General features: G+C 38.3%; 1 protein-coding gene across 1 annotated transcript in view; it reads left to right on the top strand.

The window, feature by feature from the left end:
• znf804a (zinc finger protein 804A) overlaps positions 1-17,595 on the top strand; it is a 52,742-nt gene extending 35,147 nt beyond the window's left edge. The window contains exons 2-4 of the mRNA XM_016565086.1: positions 10,081-10,224; positions 13,324-13,454; positions 14,185-17,595. Coding sequence (XP_016420572.1) covers positions 10,081-10,224; positions 13,324-13,454; positions 14,185-17,197 — 3,288 coding nt within the window. The 3' untranslated portion in view covers positions 17,198-17,595. The remainder of the gene's footprint in view (positions 1-10,080; positions 10,225-13,323; positions 13,455-14,184) is intronic.
• The last annotated feature ends 2,126 nt before the right edge of the window (positions 17,596-19,721 follow it).

Genomic DNA, 19,721 nt, shown 5'->3' with positions numbered 1-19,721 from the left:
TATATTTAAAAAGAAATCAATAGTTTTAAATAATACATTCAGCAAGGATGCATTCAATTGAACAAAAGTGACAGTAAGGACATTTATAATTTTACAAATGATTTATATTTCAAATAAATGCCGTTCATATTCATCAAAGAAAAGTGTATGTTGCACAAAAATATGATGCAACACAACTGATTTCAACATTGCTAATAATAAGAAATGTTTCTTGAGCAGTAAATCGGCATATTAGACGGATTTCTGAAGGATCATGTGACACTGAAGACTGGAGTAATGATGCTGAAAATTCTGCTTTGCCATAACAGAAATAAATTACGTTTTAAAATACATTCACATAAGTTATTTTAAATTATAGTAATATTTTACAGTATTGATGTATTTTGATCAAATAAATGCAGCCTTGTGAAGCAGAACTTCAAAAAAATCTTCAAAAAAATCATCAAAACTTTTGAGCAGTTGTATATTTGAAAGCAGCATGCATTTATAACTAATATTACATTGTATTATAATATAACAGAGCCTCCTTTTTGTCTTTTTACCGAACATGGAAAAAAGGCGTAGTGTGACAGTCAATCCAAAAAACACAGCCAATCAGAGCAGTTCTCTCAGTATGCATGCTTTTATGATTTCCTTGTAGAACCTGAGAGATTTGTCATATAAGATCTAATTCTACACTTCCACATTCAGTCTCTCCTCATGTTTGATGTTTAAAACATGATTATGATGATGAGTGGTACTTGGGTCCGATGAGCACAGGGAGTTCCCAAAGCAAAACCCCAAAGCTCTCGGCCAACTCACCAACTGGGATGAATAGGAATGCTAACTGAGTTTCTCCAGATATCAGAAACCTCCTTGACTGAAGCTAACCAATAGTGATTAAGAAAATGGGCAGAGTTTGATTGTGACATCTTGACAGTGTAAGTGTGAAATTCAAACCTACATGTAGTAGAAAAAAACACTTAAAGGGGTCATATGATGCTGCTAAAAAGAACATTATTTTGTGTATTTGGTGTAATGAAATGTGTTTATGCGGTTTAAAGTTAAAAAAACACATTATTTTCCACATACTGTACATTATTGTTTCTCCTCTATGCCCCGCCTTTTTGAAACGCGTCGATTTTTACAAAACTAATCGGTCTGAAAAGCGAGGTGTGCTCTGATTGGCCAACTATCCAGTGCGTTGTGATTGGCCGTGTGGCTAACTCTTAACTTTTATAAAGAATATCTCTTTGGATTTGAGACTTTAGTGTTTGCAACTTTACAGATCTTCTTTATGCACCAAGAGCTTGTAACACTCCAAAGAGAAAGGAAAAAATGAAATCGCATCATATGACCCCTTTAAAATGAAATGAGACACCAGTAATTGCCTTATTTACGAGCTTGCAGCTTGAAATCTGTAGAAACACTCAGACCTGTAAGTCCTGCTCTTCACACTCCCAGCACACCATCATGCCAATGAGGGAATTAGCAAATTAGTCATCTTTCATCGTCACAGTCGTCTGTGGGTTGCTTTTAATCGAGTTTGTTCCAGCTCACATTCTATTGCAGTTAATACAAGCGTGCCACTGAATGAAAATGTGCTAAAAAACCCACTATGCATGTTTTCTGTAATTTTGCAAGAACTACTCATGTTGATTTTGAGATGTGTTTTGCATATGCCATTTCCGTTTTGTTCTGCAGCCAAACGTTTGGTTTAATTTTCAGATCTGGAAACTCATTTACGGTTCATATGGCATCTCAGCTTGAGTGTGGAACAATAATAATGACAATACCTGCATGTAATTATTTATGAATATGCTTAAGATGAATATGCATGCATGAAATGAATATGCATGCATGAGCTGACTTTGATTTCCCAGGCACACTGTAGATCAATATTCAGCGCGCAAAGGATCAATAAAAGCCAAATATTACCTGTTAGGGATGAAAGGGAATCATGTGTAGTTTGAATCATGTATTTGAGCATGTTTCCTATTTTTGACAGGTTGCATTAGCGCTCAGTCTTCTTTCCTCACAGCACCTGACTACAGCTGCATTTTTTTTTTCTTTTCTTTTTTGAGACATTTGGGAAAGGCTTATCAAGCTCAGCTTCATCAAGCAGAAAAGCGTCCCTCTAATTGCTGCATGCTCCCTGTGATTTATCCAAGCTCCCGTGTCGTGTCTCTGAAAAGCCAAAGAAAAACATACGCTGTTCCCTTCATAACCTCAGTTGATTGCAGATGATAATTATCACATCTCTACCTCCCTCACAATAGGAGGGCAACCTTAGGAAAATTAGCAGCTGTCAAACGGAGGCACATCTCCTCTGACTGCTTGTCAGTGTAGTCCCACACCCTTTCACTGCTTTTATTTTTTTGTGTGTCTCTTTCTTACTTTTTACCTTGTCAGTGCAACTTCCCTGTAGGAATTGCAGCTGCAAGTCAAGGGCATTTGATCGTAGTCTTTACAAGAGAATTATTCTTTTTACTCCCTGCCCCAAATCCACGGGCACAAAGCAGATGGAAACCAGCTTTTAACTCAGCCCTGCGTGTAAGTGTGTGTGTGTGTGTGTGTGTGTGCGTGTGTGATCTCCCTCTCCTCTCTTGTCTTAATTCAACTACATCCTCTCCCAGTCCCGGTCGGGGGGCTAGCACTTATAGAGGCAAAATTGTAATGCAGATCACTTCAGTACAAAACTTCGCATGAGACACTTAGAGATCCCTGATGTATAAACCGAGAGTGTAAGGCTGAGTTTCTCATCTAGCACCTAAATCGGCCTTGTCCCAGTCAACTTATCCTTTACTTGGGTCTTCAGGGATTCTTCTCTCTCCAGGCTTTGTGTCTACAGTCTACACAGCCTCCAATTACAGCCCACTCTCTGCAACTACTCGAAGCAAAAAAATGATGCTTGAAATGTGTTTGGAAATTAGTGTAAAACCCAACATGGTTTTTTAAAGCGGTGCATGAAAAACAAACTAATTTACAGGGTTGTAGAATATGGACTATTGTGCTCTATGATTTCAATGTGCACATAATGTGATGGAGAGATTTAATTTAGCAGGAAGAGATCATAATGTTTTCCAATTCTGCAACAGGTCATTTTCTGACTCCTTTTTTGGATAGTTGTCCAGTAAAAAAAAAACATCTAAACTGCATTTTAAATTATTTTTTATATATTTTCTTACCCCCATTGGCATTTAGCTTTTTGCATAAACCTCATTAAGTCTTGTTAGATTAATGGTTAAAACAAGAAAACTATTTGCCAGTGGAGAAAGAAAAAATAAAATAAATGAAAACCTTAATTTGTCTGGTAATTTTGCTTTTACATTTGTCTTTTTAAATGATGTTCAGATATTTTTTTTATTGGAAAACAATGCAAAAAATACAGATTAAGGAAAATATTTTACAGGGAGTCTCAAGGTTGCTGAAACATGAGTCAAAAAATTGCTAAAATGAAAACCATCTTTTGAGCTCAGTATCTGTCTTTGTCCTCCCACAAGTTCATCCATTATCTACCAAACAACTGAAAAGTTTTTATTCTGTCTTTTCTTTTCAAGAAATTATTGACAGTTTTATTTATTGTTGATAGTTAATCTAATTCTAAACCTACATCTTAATCTCTCTAATAAAAACAGGAAGACACATACATACAAACGTGAAAATAGCACCCTGTGTTTGTTTATGCATTCACAGCATCCTGAACTTGCAGCTTATGAATATGAATGGTATATGCACTGCTATACAGTGTGCGATACTGTACATCCCTTCAGCAATGTTTATTCAGCAGTAACGGTAATGCCTGGCTCTTATATGCAGTGCTTCCCATGACAAAACTCAGTTGAAGGCTGTTTTGAAACCCTGTGCTAAATGAGGCTGATGTACCCTCTTCGCCCTTAATAGAATAAATGCATTGCAAGTTAGTCAAGTTACAGTAGACAAAGTTCAAGTATCTCTTGCGATTTACTTAAGCCTGGGGAAACAGTCACTTGCTTTACCATCACTTTAAAATGCAAGACAATGGTTCAGCTGACCTCCTAGCTTCTTACATAAAGTAACCAAAGCATATATAGATTCCATTCAATTTCAATAGCTCAATTGTATGCACACTGCACTATTAAAATCCAATTAAAACTCCAATCCACAAATCATAAATGCATGCTGATTATAAGTATATTCTCAGATTTCTAGTGCAGTTATGGCATTGTCCTAGGAGCAGTGCACCATCGTGTTGTCATTTGTGGAAAATTGTGTTATTTCAAATCTTATCAAATGTGTTGTTCCCTAGACACCCACAACACTTTTTCTTAATCCTCATACAATTACGTGTCGTAATCAGGTGGTTGTTGGAAGAGCACATTACAGTGAGCGAAAGCTGGAGACAAATGCAGGAGCTCCCATCATGCCCTCTAGAGGAGACTCTTCAGTCAATAATGGAGATAGATTCTGTGTGCGTCAGCAATTTAGAAACAATAGCCAACAGGAATCCCACCAGAAGGGATACAATTAATCACAACAGGCGAGATGTAAGCGTCGGCTCGGAGAGATCTCGCTCTCCCGCAGTCTTCAGCGTAAAATGCCACTGCATCATTATTAAGACTGGAGCCTGTTGGGTTATTACGCTGCTTCAAAGTCAGAGTGTGCAGTTAGTAAAAATGACTTCACCTCGCATTGCCGTGAAGTGTGGCTTGAACCTTGCATTGTCTCGTCTATGAACTGTAGATGCAGTAGTGAGTTGTGTGCTATTAGAGCAGTGTATTGAGAACAGTACAGTCAATGTTCCATCACAACCGATCCGCTCGAGGAAGAGTAAAATTACTCCTCTAAAACTACTTGTGTGGGCGGAAACAAGCGGATCATGTCAAAATACATTTACGCTATGGTTCCGCCAGCCAGCAGAGTCGGTGTTGTGGTTTCCTCTAGCTTGAATTGGAACACAATGTGTACAGTGTATATTTGAATTTGAATTTTAAAAGGTGTGAATGAGAAAATGTGATAATCAAGAACTGAATCATTCTGGGCTCTTTGATAATTGACACTGTTTAAACACGCAGAACAATGCAATTAGAGGCAGCAAGAAAATGCAATGTCATATTTAAAGGAACCATATGCCATAATTTTCTTATCCTATAGCATTTTTCACCACATATAATTTTATTCAAGGTTTCTTGCGCCCAATAATAATTTTGGTACTGCTTTCAGTACTTTTAAGGTTTATTGTATATTATATTTTAATCATAATAATAATAAGAAGAAGAATACTGTAGTAATTGTAATTATTAAAAAGTAATATTGTATGAAAATGTATCAGATTATTATTATTATTATTATTATTATTATATTAAACTAACCTCTGGTAGGATTGGCATCTTGCACCCAGTCATAATTTTGTTTTAAAATGATAAGACTGTTAAAATTGTTAAACTGACTCTGCTCTCAGTACTTTTAAGATTTATTGTATATTATATTTTATTATTATTCATAATAATAATACTAATAATAAATATTATTGTAATATTTGTAATTATTAAAAAGTAATAATGTATGAAAATGTAGTAGATTATTATTTTCTTCTTATTATTATTATGATTATGATTATTATTATTATTACTATTATTATTATTATTATTATTATTATAAAATAATTTCTGGTAAGATTGGCTTCTTGCACCTAACTTTGTTTTACAATTATAAGACTGTTAAAATTGTTAACATTTATTGTATATTACATTTTAATAATAATAATAATAATAATAATATTGTAGTAATTGTAATTATTAAAAAGTAATATTGAATGAAAATGTAGTAGTTATTATTATTATTATTATTATTATTAATAATAATAATAATAATACATCTGGTAGGACTGGTTTCTTGCGCCCAGTCAAAAGTATTGTTGTTGTGTTTAAATGACTCCTGGTAGAACCGTCTACCATCTGTGTATCATTGTAGTTCATAATTCATCTGCGTTGCTGAACACTGAGCAGGTTTGATATGTATATAAAATGGGCAATCATATGTTGCTGTGCTCATGACATACTTGTGACAATTTCACTCCAGGTCAGATTGAATAACGGTGTTTGGTATTTGTTAGTATGAAGCAGCTCTCATCTATGTGATTTGTGAAGTGTTGCCATCACTGCTGGTTATTATAGAAGACTGTCGAGTCTTCAATAGAACAGGCTGAAAATATGCATGAGATTTACAACAGATTTGCCCGTGAGCAATATGCAAAGTTAATATTTTCTTTTTCCTCATAAATTATGCGAGAATCTGTAAAAATGAAACGATCCCTGATGAAATTGAATTTTTGATTTTCTTGACTAGATATTGTTCTAAGGCTTCTGGAAATGTGCATTAATTAATCAACACGTTGTTTTTAATTAATGTTATTTGAGACAGGGTTTAATTTACTGTTTAATTCATTAATCACTTGATGTTATTTTGTAAAGGACCATCTTCATTTTCTCTATTTGCACCTAAATATGCTCTCTCAACCATCTGCTCAGAAATTGCCCCTTTTCTACGCCACATAAAAGACATCTCTCATAACCCAGGTGTGCTATAAAAAGAGCAATCACAGTCTCTCTGATCACCACTCATGTCAATCATATTTTGTCTTTATGTTTCAATACATTTCTGATGTGAGGTGTCTTTGTGGTTCCCACCCTTGTGGTTGACCTTGTTAGGCAGTCCCATAAATGCACAAAGAGCCACTTGATCTTCAGCGCTTCGTGTTCTCATGCTTGATGTTCAGTCAAAAGAGAAGCCATGTTAAGTATCGCTTCAGATTTTGGAGATGCATTGTGATGCTTCAGAAGTGTGCTATTTATATGAACACCCCCTGTGTGTCAACCCATCGCAGGATTTGTTTTAAGTCAGGCAGTAATCCACTATATGTAAATACCCTTGTCTTTTGATGTTTTAATGGAATGCCAGATTGAAGAAGTCTGCTGCTACAAATATTAAACAAAAGGCAAATGTTTAGTTTGCAAAATGTTTCTAAATGTGGCCCGCATTAATTATTCCTGCGTTAGAGTAGTCTTGAGACTGCGTTTAAAAGATTGAGGACGATCTTTATTTCCCCATCCACTGCACCTTAACACCTAGACTGCTGGAATCATGAGCTGAGACTGGAGTTTCGTTTTTGTGCTTAGGGCATCGGGGGTGGCAAATGTTTACAATGATTTTATAATGCACAGAGTCTGCAATCACTTACACAGGACTCACAACAGTGTTTAATGTGCTGGAAAGATTTGATTGATTGTTGATTGTTGATTTTTGTGCATGGCCTACAGAAACCAATAGACTGGTGCTGTGAGACTGAAGTGCCAGTGCAAAAACATACTTATAATGCAAGCAGCTGGTGTTTTAATATAGTTCTCTGTTATTAGTTTAGTCACAAAAATAAAAATAATGAATTCATTCTACCTACAATATTTGGTCACACTTTATTTTAAGGTTCAGTTCTATTAACAAACCATTAACTACGACTTTTGCCTCAATAAGCTCCTAATTTGCTGCTTATTAATAGTTGTTAGGAAGGTAGTTGTTAAGTTTAGGTATTGGGTAGGATTAGAGATGTAGAATATGGTCATGCAGGATATAAGTACTAATAAACACCCAATATGTTAATAATAGGCATGCTAATAAGCAACTAGTTAGTAGTGAGAATTGGTCCCTATACTAAAGTGTTTCCCAATATTTATTTATTTACTTATTCATTCATTCATTCAATCAATCAGTCACAAGGTGTTGCTATGCAGTTTCTAGTGTGTTCTGTGGCGGGTTGCATAAAATGCTTGGAATAGTCTTACAAGTTAATTATCTAATTTTTTCCTTAAGACTGATCATAACTTTTTAAGTCAGTTACATAAAAGGTACATTGGACTAATTTGAATCTGAAAAAAAAAATACTGATTACCCCTTGGTTACCGTTTAGTTTGTCAAATATGTTCTTAAGAAACAGTCTTAAGATGGAGGCTAAGTTTATGTGCCTGGGTGGTCACTAGGCTGGTGCTAGGTGGGCTTTGAGCCCACCCCCAAATTTCTATGATATCCTGGTGACTAAATATGGCTCTGACCCTGCCTTCAATGCAAGTTTATGGGATTTTTCACCTGTTTTATTGTCTGCCAGGCAAAAATTGCAAGTTAGATAACTTAGAAAAGTAATAGCACACCTCTTATCAACTCTCTGCATGATTTCAGGTATCTGTTATGTTTGTATAAACAGTGGGAGATGCATTATGTGCCGTAATTTAATACTAAGTATTGTTCTAAGTGTGAAACAGAAATAGTGATGTTTGCCTTAGGAAGTACCACTAAAAATCATGAATTTGTTTTGTTTTTATTATGAATTATTTTTTTTTTATTACCCTCAGATTTTACATATGGTCACATGCCCTTGAGGACAACCTCATTCTATTTTGAAATATTGAAAGGAACAGAGAGGAATGGGGGATTTCTCAGCTTGACACAAAGTTGTTGTTAAATGGCTGCTTTCCCCCATGCAGTGATTCGATCTATCTGCTGTATAAATGAGTTCACAGCTTCACACCACATCTTTCGCTTTTTCTTTTCTTTTCTCCACATATTAGCTCTGTTGTTTAATTTTGCTCCCTCACACTTTCAAGTAGAAAAGTTGCTAAAGCCAACTTTTTTTTTTTTTTTTGGTGAAAACTCCCTTGACTGAGCTGTTTTCTTGAGATGCAGTGGGTTGCTAATAAGTCTATAAAAACACGAGCTTGCTTCGCACCAGCACAGATGCTCACGGAAGGATTTTCCCAAAAGGCATAACCATTTCCTGATATAGTGACTGATTTTGGTCTAAGCTTTCAGTGCTATTGAGCAAAAGAAAATAAGGGTCACTTTTCCTAGCACATCCAACTAATCAAGCGATTCAGTTTTCATTACCTGTAAGCTAGCCACTTATTAAATACAATTACACGCCAATTATTTCATGCTGTCTCGCAGTGGGAGTGAATGAGAGGGATGTTATTATTTTTGCATATCACAGACCAGTGTTTAGCAGCAGCGTATTCTCACCTAAGATGAGTGAGAGACAATTTTCACAGGACATCAGATCATTTGAATGGGCCGGGCTTCCCTGTCTCTCAGTCTAATGGGTTTGATGCAGTTGTGAAAAGCTCACGATCATGTCAGTAATAACACCAAGCATATGTTTGTCGGCTTTGATGATGACAATCGTATATCATTTATTGTCCATCTCATTCTGGTTGACAAGTTTGATAGTTGACTTAATCATCCTTGACTGATTTACTAGTCCTCCTCCATGTGCTGTTCTTCACAGAAGTGACAGGCTCACGTTTGACTCTGCGATGGGTTTTATGGTAAACTGATTCCAATTAAAATGCAAGTGCTTTTCCTTTTCCCTGCGGTCATTTAGATTGGAGACCTTTTGGGAGTAGAGGTTGTTGTTTTTTTTTGCTTCTTGTTTTTAAATCCGCACGTTTCCATATATCCAGAGCTTTAAAGAAATTAGATTTGAAATACAGTCTGCCCCTGGTGAAAGTATTCCCATCTAAGATTTGTTGTAAATCAATATTTAATAAAGAGTATTAAAGAAAAGGAAGAAAATGAGGATGGCATCATGGGAACTGAGTTTGGATATATGAGCATCATTTTCAAAGAAGAGCACCACAAATATTCACCCTCACAAGTTATGAATATATATCAATATGACAGCAACATGTGTACTATATACATACATTTGTCTACCAATATTTGTGTGTATATTTGTGAGTTTATCTGACCATATCTAGGAAATAAAGAGTTTCTTGCAGGGCGATAGTCTTCTCACTAATGGCTATACATGTACAAAATAACAATATTTAAAAGTTTTGTGTCTTGTATAATGGTTTTTCTTATCACAATCTTTCTTCTCAGTATATTTGGGGTCATAAGAAAGGTGAAAAAACTCTAAAAACATCTTCTATGTCTCAAGTCAAGAACCTAATAAAGGACATTACATGACAGAGTGTCACTCTAAATTACTGTATGTGATTTCGTAAAGCATTTTTAAACAAGCTGCAAGCTATTATCCTGATGGATTATGCTTCCTTATGTTTCCTTTTGCTCCAGGATTATGCTGAGAAGGAGAAAACCTTGGCCAAAGCCCTGGAGGACCTCAAGGCCAACTTCTACTGTCAGCTGTGTGACAAACAGTATTACAAGCATAAAGAGTTTGACAACCACATCAACTCGTATGACCACGCTCACAAGCAGGTAATGGGCCTGTTGTCTGCCCCTTGAGACTTCCACTGATGCAATGCATAGCAATAATAAAGTGTTTTAGAAGACGACAACAAATGGATTTTGTAGCACACATGTACAGCACAAGACAAATGGCTTCCCCTTTGACACAGAGGCAGTGGAGTGGTGGTGGTCTTATGGAGTTTTAATTTAGAAGGTCATAGATCAAAAGCAGGCAGGACAATTGGAAGTCCTTGTGCTTTGTTGTTGTTTGTTCCTGTTGTTTATCCCCTTTTCTCAGGACAGCGTTAAATCTATTTCCACAGCAGCATGCTGCATAAACAAGTTAGAGTGCTAGCTTTGTTGACCTGTTCTTAAGCACGGCAAATTTATTAAGCCATAAAGCCAACATCCATGCACTTTTGCTAAGAATAGCTCAATTGGAATGCATTTGGTCTCATCAGTAACCAGGTTCACTGAGGCATATGAATATTATACATATCTGAGTATTGTAGGTGAACGAAAGTAATAGATAGCAAACAGATCGTTGAGAGCATCATTCAAAAGTTAACAGGTCAAAATAAAAATGTAGATACACTCTTAAAAATAAAGGTTCTTTATTGCATCTAATGGTTTTAAGAAGAACCATCCATGGAAATTTTCCATTGCACTAAAGGTTCTTTATAATGGAAAAAAAGGTTCTTTAGATTATTCAAATGTTCTTTAGACTAGGAAAAACATGGTTCTTTTTCAAATTGTTTACTTTGGGGAACCCAAAATGGTTCTCCTGTGGCATCGCTGTAAAAACTCTTCTTTGGAACCTTTTTTTTTTTTGGAGGGATGAATGGATGGATTGATAGAGCAGGGTGGAAGAACACTCCACTTCCCAGAATGCATTGCCTATTTGTTAAAATTGTTTCAGTTGTAATTCATAAAATTGAATTCTTCAGTTCTGAGATATTCTGCAGCAAACAAATGTATCATAACTTCAGTGCAGTTTCACACTCAGTATATGTTGATTTAAGAGCCCCCAGCATCCAAAAATAGCAGTGTAACCTTTAATAACCTGTTAAAGCTTTAATTCCACCACTTGTCCTGCTGTTTGATATCGGCCCTGACCCCTGTGCTCTGACTCACTCAGAAAGTAAATGCACGGAGTCTCTGGGGCCTGCTGCGCTGTCAATAACAAGGCTCACTGAACTATTGACTGAACACCATCTACAAACCCTCCACCCATGACCTTGCTATTGAACACAGCAAAAGGAGCAAAATGAACGGATTATGAAGAAAAAAGCCACTCCCCCTCGCTCTCTGATATGGGTGCTACACTTGCTAGTTTGTGTCGTTCAGATGTGTTTATCACATAGCCTCCTATCTGCACGGTTCAAACTATTCTACAGCACGGGCGCATGCTACCATTCAGCTTCTCCACGAATGGGGTTGATGGATGAATAGCACAATTTCCCAGCAACCCTCAGGAGCTGGCAGAGCATGTCTGCTGAGAATATAATGGAGTACGGGAGACTCACGGCCCCACAGGAAGCCCAGAGCTACAGAAAAGCCTGGTGTTCCTGTCAGTGTGTGAATCATCACTGCCAAGACTTCACTGTCTGCCTCTGACTGGTCTCAATGTTGCTTTTAATTAAGAATACATGTCCGGTCAAAAAATTACTGTGTTAAAATTTTCATTCATTCTCAAGTGGCCTGTCAGTCATGTCTGCCCCCACTGTACATGAAAGGATTCACTGGGCATTTGCTCTCTCGCATCAGGGCTGCATCCTACTATAAATGATGTAACCACATCCAATCATATGAAATACAGGCTACATGCATTAACAGCTCATTCCAGAGCTTCTCTCGCCAAATACATTAACAATCAATGAAGAACAGCTCCAAGAAATGCACCTGAGAGTCAAATAAATATAGCCCATGCCAACCTGTTTGTTATTTTCTGCAAGGCTGGCTGACAGCGAACCAGCGCAGTGCATCATGCCTGAGTTTGCCCATACTGTGCCGGCAGAGAGCGACAAGATAGGCGCTGAAGGATAGAGGGCAGGTGCACAAAGAGACCCTATCCTGATGGGATCAAACTAGTTACCCTGATGTGCCCACTCCACACTGAGCGGCCCTTTAACATGACAAAATTATATCTGATGTGACCGCCTCGCGTTCCCCTGACTATGAGCCCCAACTACGGTAAATGCAATCACTGAAGCCTTCTCAAATAGGAGAGGTTACAGCGCCACTGAACTGTGTATAACTGTGCAACCTGAGTGGAATGCGTAATGTTGGGCCAGATGACTCTTCTTGGCTGCCTGGAGAAGCCATCACTGTTTTTACTTTCAGCTTGCGCTAACACGAAATCTGCCTGGCCAAAGTACAAGACATAGTTCATTGTTCTATAAAGATGCTTTTCAGAAGAGCTCGTCATCTGTCTTAAAGCTAAGCATCAAGTATTAATGGATAATTGAATGAAAGCTTTCAGGATTAATTGGATGTGATAACTGTTCTAGAGCTGGTTGTTGCTTGGAGACGTCTAGTGCTATCAAAAGGAGTGTGGTCTTTAAACATCCATAAATATCATATCCTTGTGTATAATTAATGGAAGTTAATTTAGATTATCTAACTGACTTAATGTAAGTGGACACTGTATGTTCAGACGTAATCCTAATCGATACATCTCACTACCTGAGATGCATTTATGGCCCTGTCATGGCGGCTTCCATCAATCTTGCATTCAAAGCACAAAGCCTTTCAGACCAGGAAACAAATGCAAATTAGCATCACAGAGTTTTATCTAAAATAAATAGGACAATTTCATGGAGTTTAGCAACCTCATCCTCAGCTTCTTTTCATTTGCACAGAAAATGGACTTGATGAAACATAACATTGGTGTGCAAACACCTTAATTACCTTGCTTCTCTCTTGAAGAGATTTTTAATCATTTTTGCTGTGTATCCCTCATCGTGTGATAAACAGCGATACCCAGTCTTCATAATGAAAGGTTGTTAAAGCATGGAAAAAAGATTTATGGTCTCAAAGAGGATTATTATTCAAATAGCTTTTGTTGCTTTGGCGTGGTTGACATACTGAGATAGGTGAATGAATGAGATATATTTTGTCCCCCCTCAGAGGCTGAAGGAACTGAAGCAGAGAGAGTTTGCCCGCAATGTGGCCTCCAAATCCAGGAAGGATGAGAGGAAACAGGAGAGAGCTCTCAGACGCCTACATGAGCTCGCTGAGCAACGCAGAGAGGTTCAATGGTGGGGGACGTTTTGTTAAATTGTTATTTCCATATATTGTTATTTCATGTTATTTATATACAATGTGCCAGTGTATACATATAGAATGGGGTCTAAAAGTCAGAAAATCTGTATAATTAAGTTTCTGCACTATTTTTAAGTCACTAATCAAATTTTGTCACGTTGATCATGTTCACTTCTTTCAACAAAACATCAGATGTTCTTGCTTCCATCTAAGCACGCAAGATGTCATTTTATTGTCAGATATTCTTGGATACCATGGTGCAATCTTTTTCCCCTGTGAAGTCTAATCCTCATTATCAGCCCCTTTTTTTGGGTTAGTTAAAAGTGTAATTGAACCTGGCACATGCATTTAAATATATTTTTATAATATATTTTTATAATATTAAATATAATTTTATTTAAATATATTTAACCTTACATGTTTCCCAGCTCAATAGCAGCAAAAGTGTTTAGTAATTCAACATGAACACAATAGATACACTGTACCTATCAATTCATTGTTTTATTATTAATTACCTAGTATTTAAAGACACCTAATATCTTGGTAACACATTGTTACACGTGTTACTTGTTCTTACTATTATAATAACAATAAATTACCCTAATCCTAACCATGTAGTATGTACATGTAGTTAATATTACTCAGTACTTAAATGTATAAATACACTGTAAGAAGGACACCTTAAAATAAAGTATAATCTATATATTCCTGTCTTTTCTGGTACAGTGCCCCAGGAAGTGGTCCTATGTTCAAGTCTACCACGGTGGCAGTGGAAGGTTCTTTCAGGGAGTCCTGCTGTGATGATGCCCAAGAAGAGAACCAAAGCTGTGTAGCTCAAGATCTAGGGGGTCAGATCCATTCCAGTGGTTGTGGCTTAGCTAGTAAGCAGTCACAGTGGCCTTACAATGGGAGGTCCAAAAAGCAAACTTTCAGACGCAAAATTGCATTCTCTTTTTCCTTTCCAAAGAAAGCATCTGTTAAGCTTGAGTCATCAGCGGCGGTTTTCTGTGAGAGCATGGAAGAAGGATCGATGGAGCGGAGCCGCAGACAAAGACTCAGAGCACCCCTTGTCGAGCTTGACCTCCCCGGCTCCCCCACGGAGGAAAAAGTACTAAATTGTGAGGAGGCAATTTACAGCACTGGCACACAGCAAGGCAAGCACTTCCAAAAAAGTGACAGCGCCGGAAGTCAGGGGTCATCAGATACGCCTGTGGCGAGGGAGAGCCCCTCATCAACAGCCTCAGATTTGTGTGCTTTGCTCGTTTACTCAGAGGATGTGCCCAGTCCGGCTGTCTCCCTCTTAAACACTTCCTCTTTTCATTTAAACAGGTCTGATATTGTTCTTGACTCTGAGGACTCTGTTGAGAGTCTGAAAAGCAGCATTGCTGAAAGTAAACCTGAGACCTCTGAGGATGTGACAGTAGAGGAGAGCGGCATTACAGAGAAGGGGCACTCGACCATCAGTGAGCCTCCAGAAAAGAATATCTCAGATGTGCCACATAAGAACGATTCCCCTCAACAACAAGAGCAAGTGGAGGATGCAACTGCAAAGACACCTTACCCATTCACAAAACCCAGCCAGCCTTTTTTCTCTGTCATAAGCAGGGACGGAAACACCATCTTCCAGTGGCCCTCAGAGATGGTGACCTTCACAAGGACAGAGCCGTCCCTGTCTTTCAGTTGCAACCCCCTCCATTTTGACTTCAAGAGGTCACGGATTAGAAGGTCTGCTGACACTCAGGAGATGACTGAGCCCAAAACTGATGAGGAATTATCTGTCTGCTCAGGTTTCAAACCCTGCCACTCTGACAAGCACATTGAGGAATCCACAGCCAGCCCCAGAAACAGTCCCAGCCAAGGACCTGAAGGCAAGGTCAGAAAGTGTTATCAGTATTCAAGTGACACAGAGAGTTGTGTCAGGCTGAAAACACATGACAGGTGTAGACGTTCCAAAGATTGGATCCACGCAAGTAAGAGGGCAGAAGAGAAATTGCGGGCCAGGGACCGACGTCATTACAGGAGCCACTGCAAAAGGAAGCGGAGGAGGCGGAAGAGGAGGAGAGACAGACACCGGGAGACAGAGACCAATATGGTGAAATCCAAGAAATTCCACAGACGACCTGAGTGTGTGGAAGGACTTGATAGCCAATTTAGAGGCACCACTTCACAGCAAGTGCATCCATTAGAGAAGTCAAAGCAATCAGCTCAAAATCAGGCTGAGGACAGCAGCGTAGCTCCTGTAGTTGAGGAAGGGGTGGGAGGCAGGAGGCAGGAGGCATCAGCCAACATAAACGGCTCAGCAGGCTGCATCATTCTCTCTGATGAGTTCTGTGCCGATAGTGAAAAGGTGCTTGGGAACAGCAGGGAAAAGCCTGACAATCCAGCTGCAGGGGAGCTAACGACCACAGGACAGTGTTCCCACAGCCAGGATGCATCTCACTCTCAGAGATCCAGTGCAGCCGAAGGGTGTCGAGAAGAGACACCGCCATTACCAGAGACTGGACCATGTGAAGGACAAACTTCGAAAAGAAGGCATACAGATTCTCTAAGCGACAGAGACGAGTCTTACGACCCCTGTCAATCACCGGCAGAGATTTCTGATGGGTGTACAGAACTTACCTGTTGTGAGCACGGGACTAGAAGGAAAAGACAGAGGCTGTCACATGTCCAAGATCAAACCACATGCCTTGCAAATGAATGCCCCATTGTTACGAACAGTGTTCTGGAAGAACAGGACAAGGCTGCAGAGGAGTCAAGCATGAAATGCCTTGTTTTAAAAGGCGCGTGTGACAGCTCGAACGGGTCAGACCAAATCTCATGCAGTATTGATGATGGAGAGAGCGGTGCGGTTGATTCTCAGACATTTACTTCCATTAGCAGTGCCCTGGGTCATACTGTGAAGGAAAGCAGTGACTGGCAGCGGAGCTCCTCCTCTCAGATCAATGCTTCATGCACCAAGGGCAGTCTAACTCTACTGGAGACAGATTCAAAGCTCTCGAAGGAGCCAACAAAGGAGAATAGGAACATCCACAGTAGCGAGTCTAAAGCAGCACAAACCCCCTTAAAGAACTGTAACAAGTATTCAGTGGCTGCTCAGGCCTGCCTGCACGATGTAAGAGATTTAGCTCTGCAGAGGACTGAAAAAGCCACTCACGACAAATCATGTCAGCACAGCCTTCAGACCCCACTGCAAAGATTTCACCTAGGCATTCAGGCTAAGGAGAAGTTAAGAGAGTGCTTCCACACCACCAGCAGCCTGTTCCAACCCTCTCCATCTTTCCAGGCCCCCTCAGACAGTATGGAGAGACGCTGCCTCTTGCAGATCCAGAGCCACGGACAGGTGCTACACCAGCAGGTGTTCCCTACCAAGCTCAAATCTGTCCTGCCCAGGCCACATCTGCCCATGTCATCTGCTGTCCTCCATCCAGTTCACCTGTCGTCCTCAATGCCTTCTGGCTCCATCACAATACGTCACACCATACTACAGCACCACGCCGCATTCCTGCCCCCACAACCCCCTATCTACCCCCAGGTAGTGCCTGTTTCTCGACTCCCTCTGGGGCCGGAGATCTGTCCATCCGCAGGACCTCCATTTGTGACCCCTCCGCAGGTACAGGTGGTGGCGCCCCCTAGTATTCACCCAATGACTGTGACGTTTCACGCCCTGCCGCGCCCTGCAGTTTTTCCGCCCATGTTGCCCCCTCATTCTGCTGTCATTCCCCTGCAACCTCTCTTCTAGTACTAAAGGTATTTCTGTATGTAACACAATGTATTTTATACTGCAGTAGCGAGAGAAACATCTGCAACACCTGCTCCCTTAGTTAGTTACTAACTACTTAGTTTTGAGTAGTCCTTGGGTAACATACAAAAGAGTTGTTTTGCGGCTTGGAAAGGATGCTGTTTCTGTGTCATGTTGTCAGTAGAGATTCTTGCAGAAAATAATTGCACAACACTTTTATTAGGAAATATATAACTCACCTACCTGATTAATTCTTAGATGTTTTTAGGAATTGTTGTTGGGAAGATTTTAAAAGATTTTAATCACCTCAAAGACAATAGTTTTATCCAATCAAGGGCAGCATGGACATGATCAAGAAAGAACGAATTTATATATATAATTATATAATAGAAATAAATATTGTTATTGTAATTATATATATATATATATATATATATATATATATACACACACACACACATATATATATACACACACACAGAGAGAGAGAGAGAGAGAGAGAGAGAGAGACAGACAGACAAAATAACAATAGAATATATGATGGTTGCTATTTGCAATCTTTAGTGATAGGAAGTCCTAAAGGGTCAAAGTAAACCTGCAGAGAATTTATGTAACACAGGCATTCATCATGTGTGACAGCATTTTAAATGAATCACACTGGCACTACTGTATGATAGTAATTACTTTAAATATAATGTTGCTGTGCCTGTTGAAGCTAGCGGAATGCAGCAAAATAGCGCTATGCACCATGTGCTACGACAGCACTGTGTTGAACACATCCATAGTGCTCATTTATATGAGTAGTTTTTATGCAAATCAAAAAGCCCATAGCATGTAATGGGGAAACTGAATGTGACTGTGAAAGCTTAACTGATATGGGCAAATTATATTTCTTATTTTGCTAATTATGGGCAGTGTCAACCTCAGTGCAGCGAATAAACGAACAGAATGACAGTTAAGTTCAGACTACAGAATGTGTCCTGTGTGGTTTAATATGTACTTCAAATTGTAGATCTTACATGCTGTTGCCTACAATGTTTGAAAATAAGCACAAAAATTACCAAGTGCAAATCCATGCGTGGATGTTTCCTGTATCCCTCATATTATAACCTGCTTAAATTAGGAGAACATACAGTAGGCTAGATCTATCTGAAAACATCTGTAGGACATGGAGTACCCTGCCCTGTAGCAGTTTTTTTTTTATCCTGTTTGTAAATCTGAATGGTTTACATATCCTAGAATGACCAAATGGCCGGTCATGTGGAGTAAATTTAACATTAACAGTGTTTCAAAGTAAGTACTTACAACCAAGGCAATTTTCCTTATAAACTATTATTGGTTTGATTTACATAATAATAAACTATTATTGGTTTGATTTACATATTACAAATGAAAACAAAACAAAAAACATGACAAGCCTTGGTAATGAAATGCTGGTAATACAATTAATTCTAACAAATATTAACTGAAATTTATTGAGATCCTGCCTCGGGGTAGCTCCTAAACAGAAGTTCAGTTTTGTTAGCAAAGGATTCAATTTCTTCTGCTTGCATCAGATGAAAGAGGGTAAACTCAAGAGAAGGATTCATTTGCTTATTTAAAAAACTAACTACTAAGATACTTGAATCTAAAAGCAAGTCTAGCTAGTTAGAGAAGAACATAAGTAATTCTGTGTCTTTTGAATTTTCACAATCCTTTAATTTTTTAAAGGATATGTGTTGAACTGGAATTAATGACTTAGCTTTAGTGATTTTGCAAATAGCCATATGGAAGGTAGATTGTACTTAATTCTTGATAATTATGCTACCATATGTTTTGTTTTAGTATCTTTTTATTTAAAACAGAAAAATTGTTAAATACAAAGCTGTACAGCTCCACAATTATATTGCACCACTTCTAGTGTATAAGAATTGGAAATCAAGGTTTCAAATAAAACAATAACTATAATAAATGTGAACAGATAATGGCTGTATTCAATGCTTAATGAGTACCAGGTCCAGTCTGAAAGACATTTAAAAAAATGTATCTATTAATGTGAAGTAGATGGATTCATTTACAAATGTCCCAGTTGAAGAATTTCAGCAGAACTACATTCAAGCGCAGTCTTTTTTTCTGAATATCCCAAAAGCATGTAATTTCATTACAAATGCATATGCATTCAAATGAGGTGTTATATGAAAATAAAAGACAAAAAGTGATGCAGAGACATTCAGAAGTGGTGTAGAGAAAGAGAGAGACTGGTGTTTTTGTAAAATCTGTTTAACAAAGCCCCGAATACCACCAGATTGCCCCTTCTTAATTCATGTCAATTCTTAAACAGAAAATTGTGTAAATGCACAATGTTACTGGTTTTTTTTCCCCTGCAGTCAAAAAAAACTTGCTTTGGAGAACTGTATATGCTGTAAATCAGTACTATTTATAAAACATGTAATATGTAATGTACATGTACATATGTTTTATGTTTTTATTGTGCCAGGTACTCTGTATGTATGAATTATTTAGATAAGATAAAACAACTATGTTT

Source organism: Sinocyclocheilus rhinocerous, unplaced genomic scaffold (assembly GCF_001515625.1).
Source record: "Sinocyclocheilus rhinocerous isolate Xijiao unplaced genomic scaffold, SAMN03320098_v1.1 scaffold1473, whole genome shotgun sequence".
NCBI lineage: Eukaryota > Metazoa > Chordata > Actinopteri > Cypriniformes > Cyprinidae > Sinocyclocheilus > Sinocyclocheilus rhinocerous.
The sequence above is the reverse complement of the archived record's forward strand: the minus strand, read 5'-3'. Positions and strand labels throughout refer to the sequence as shown.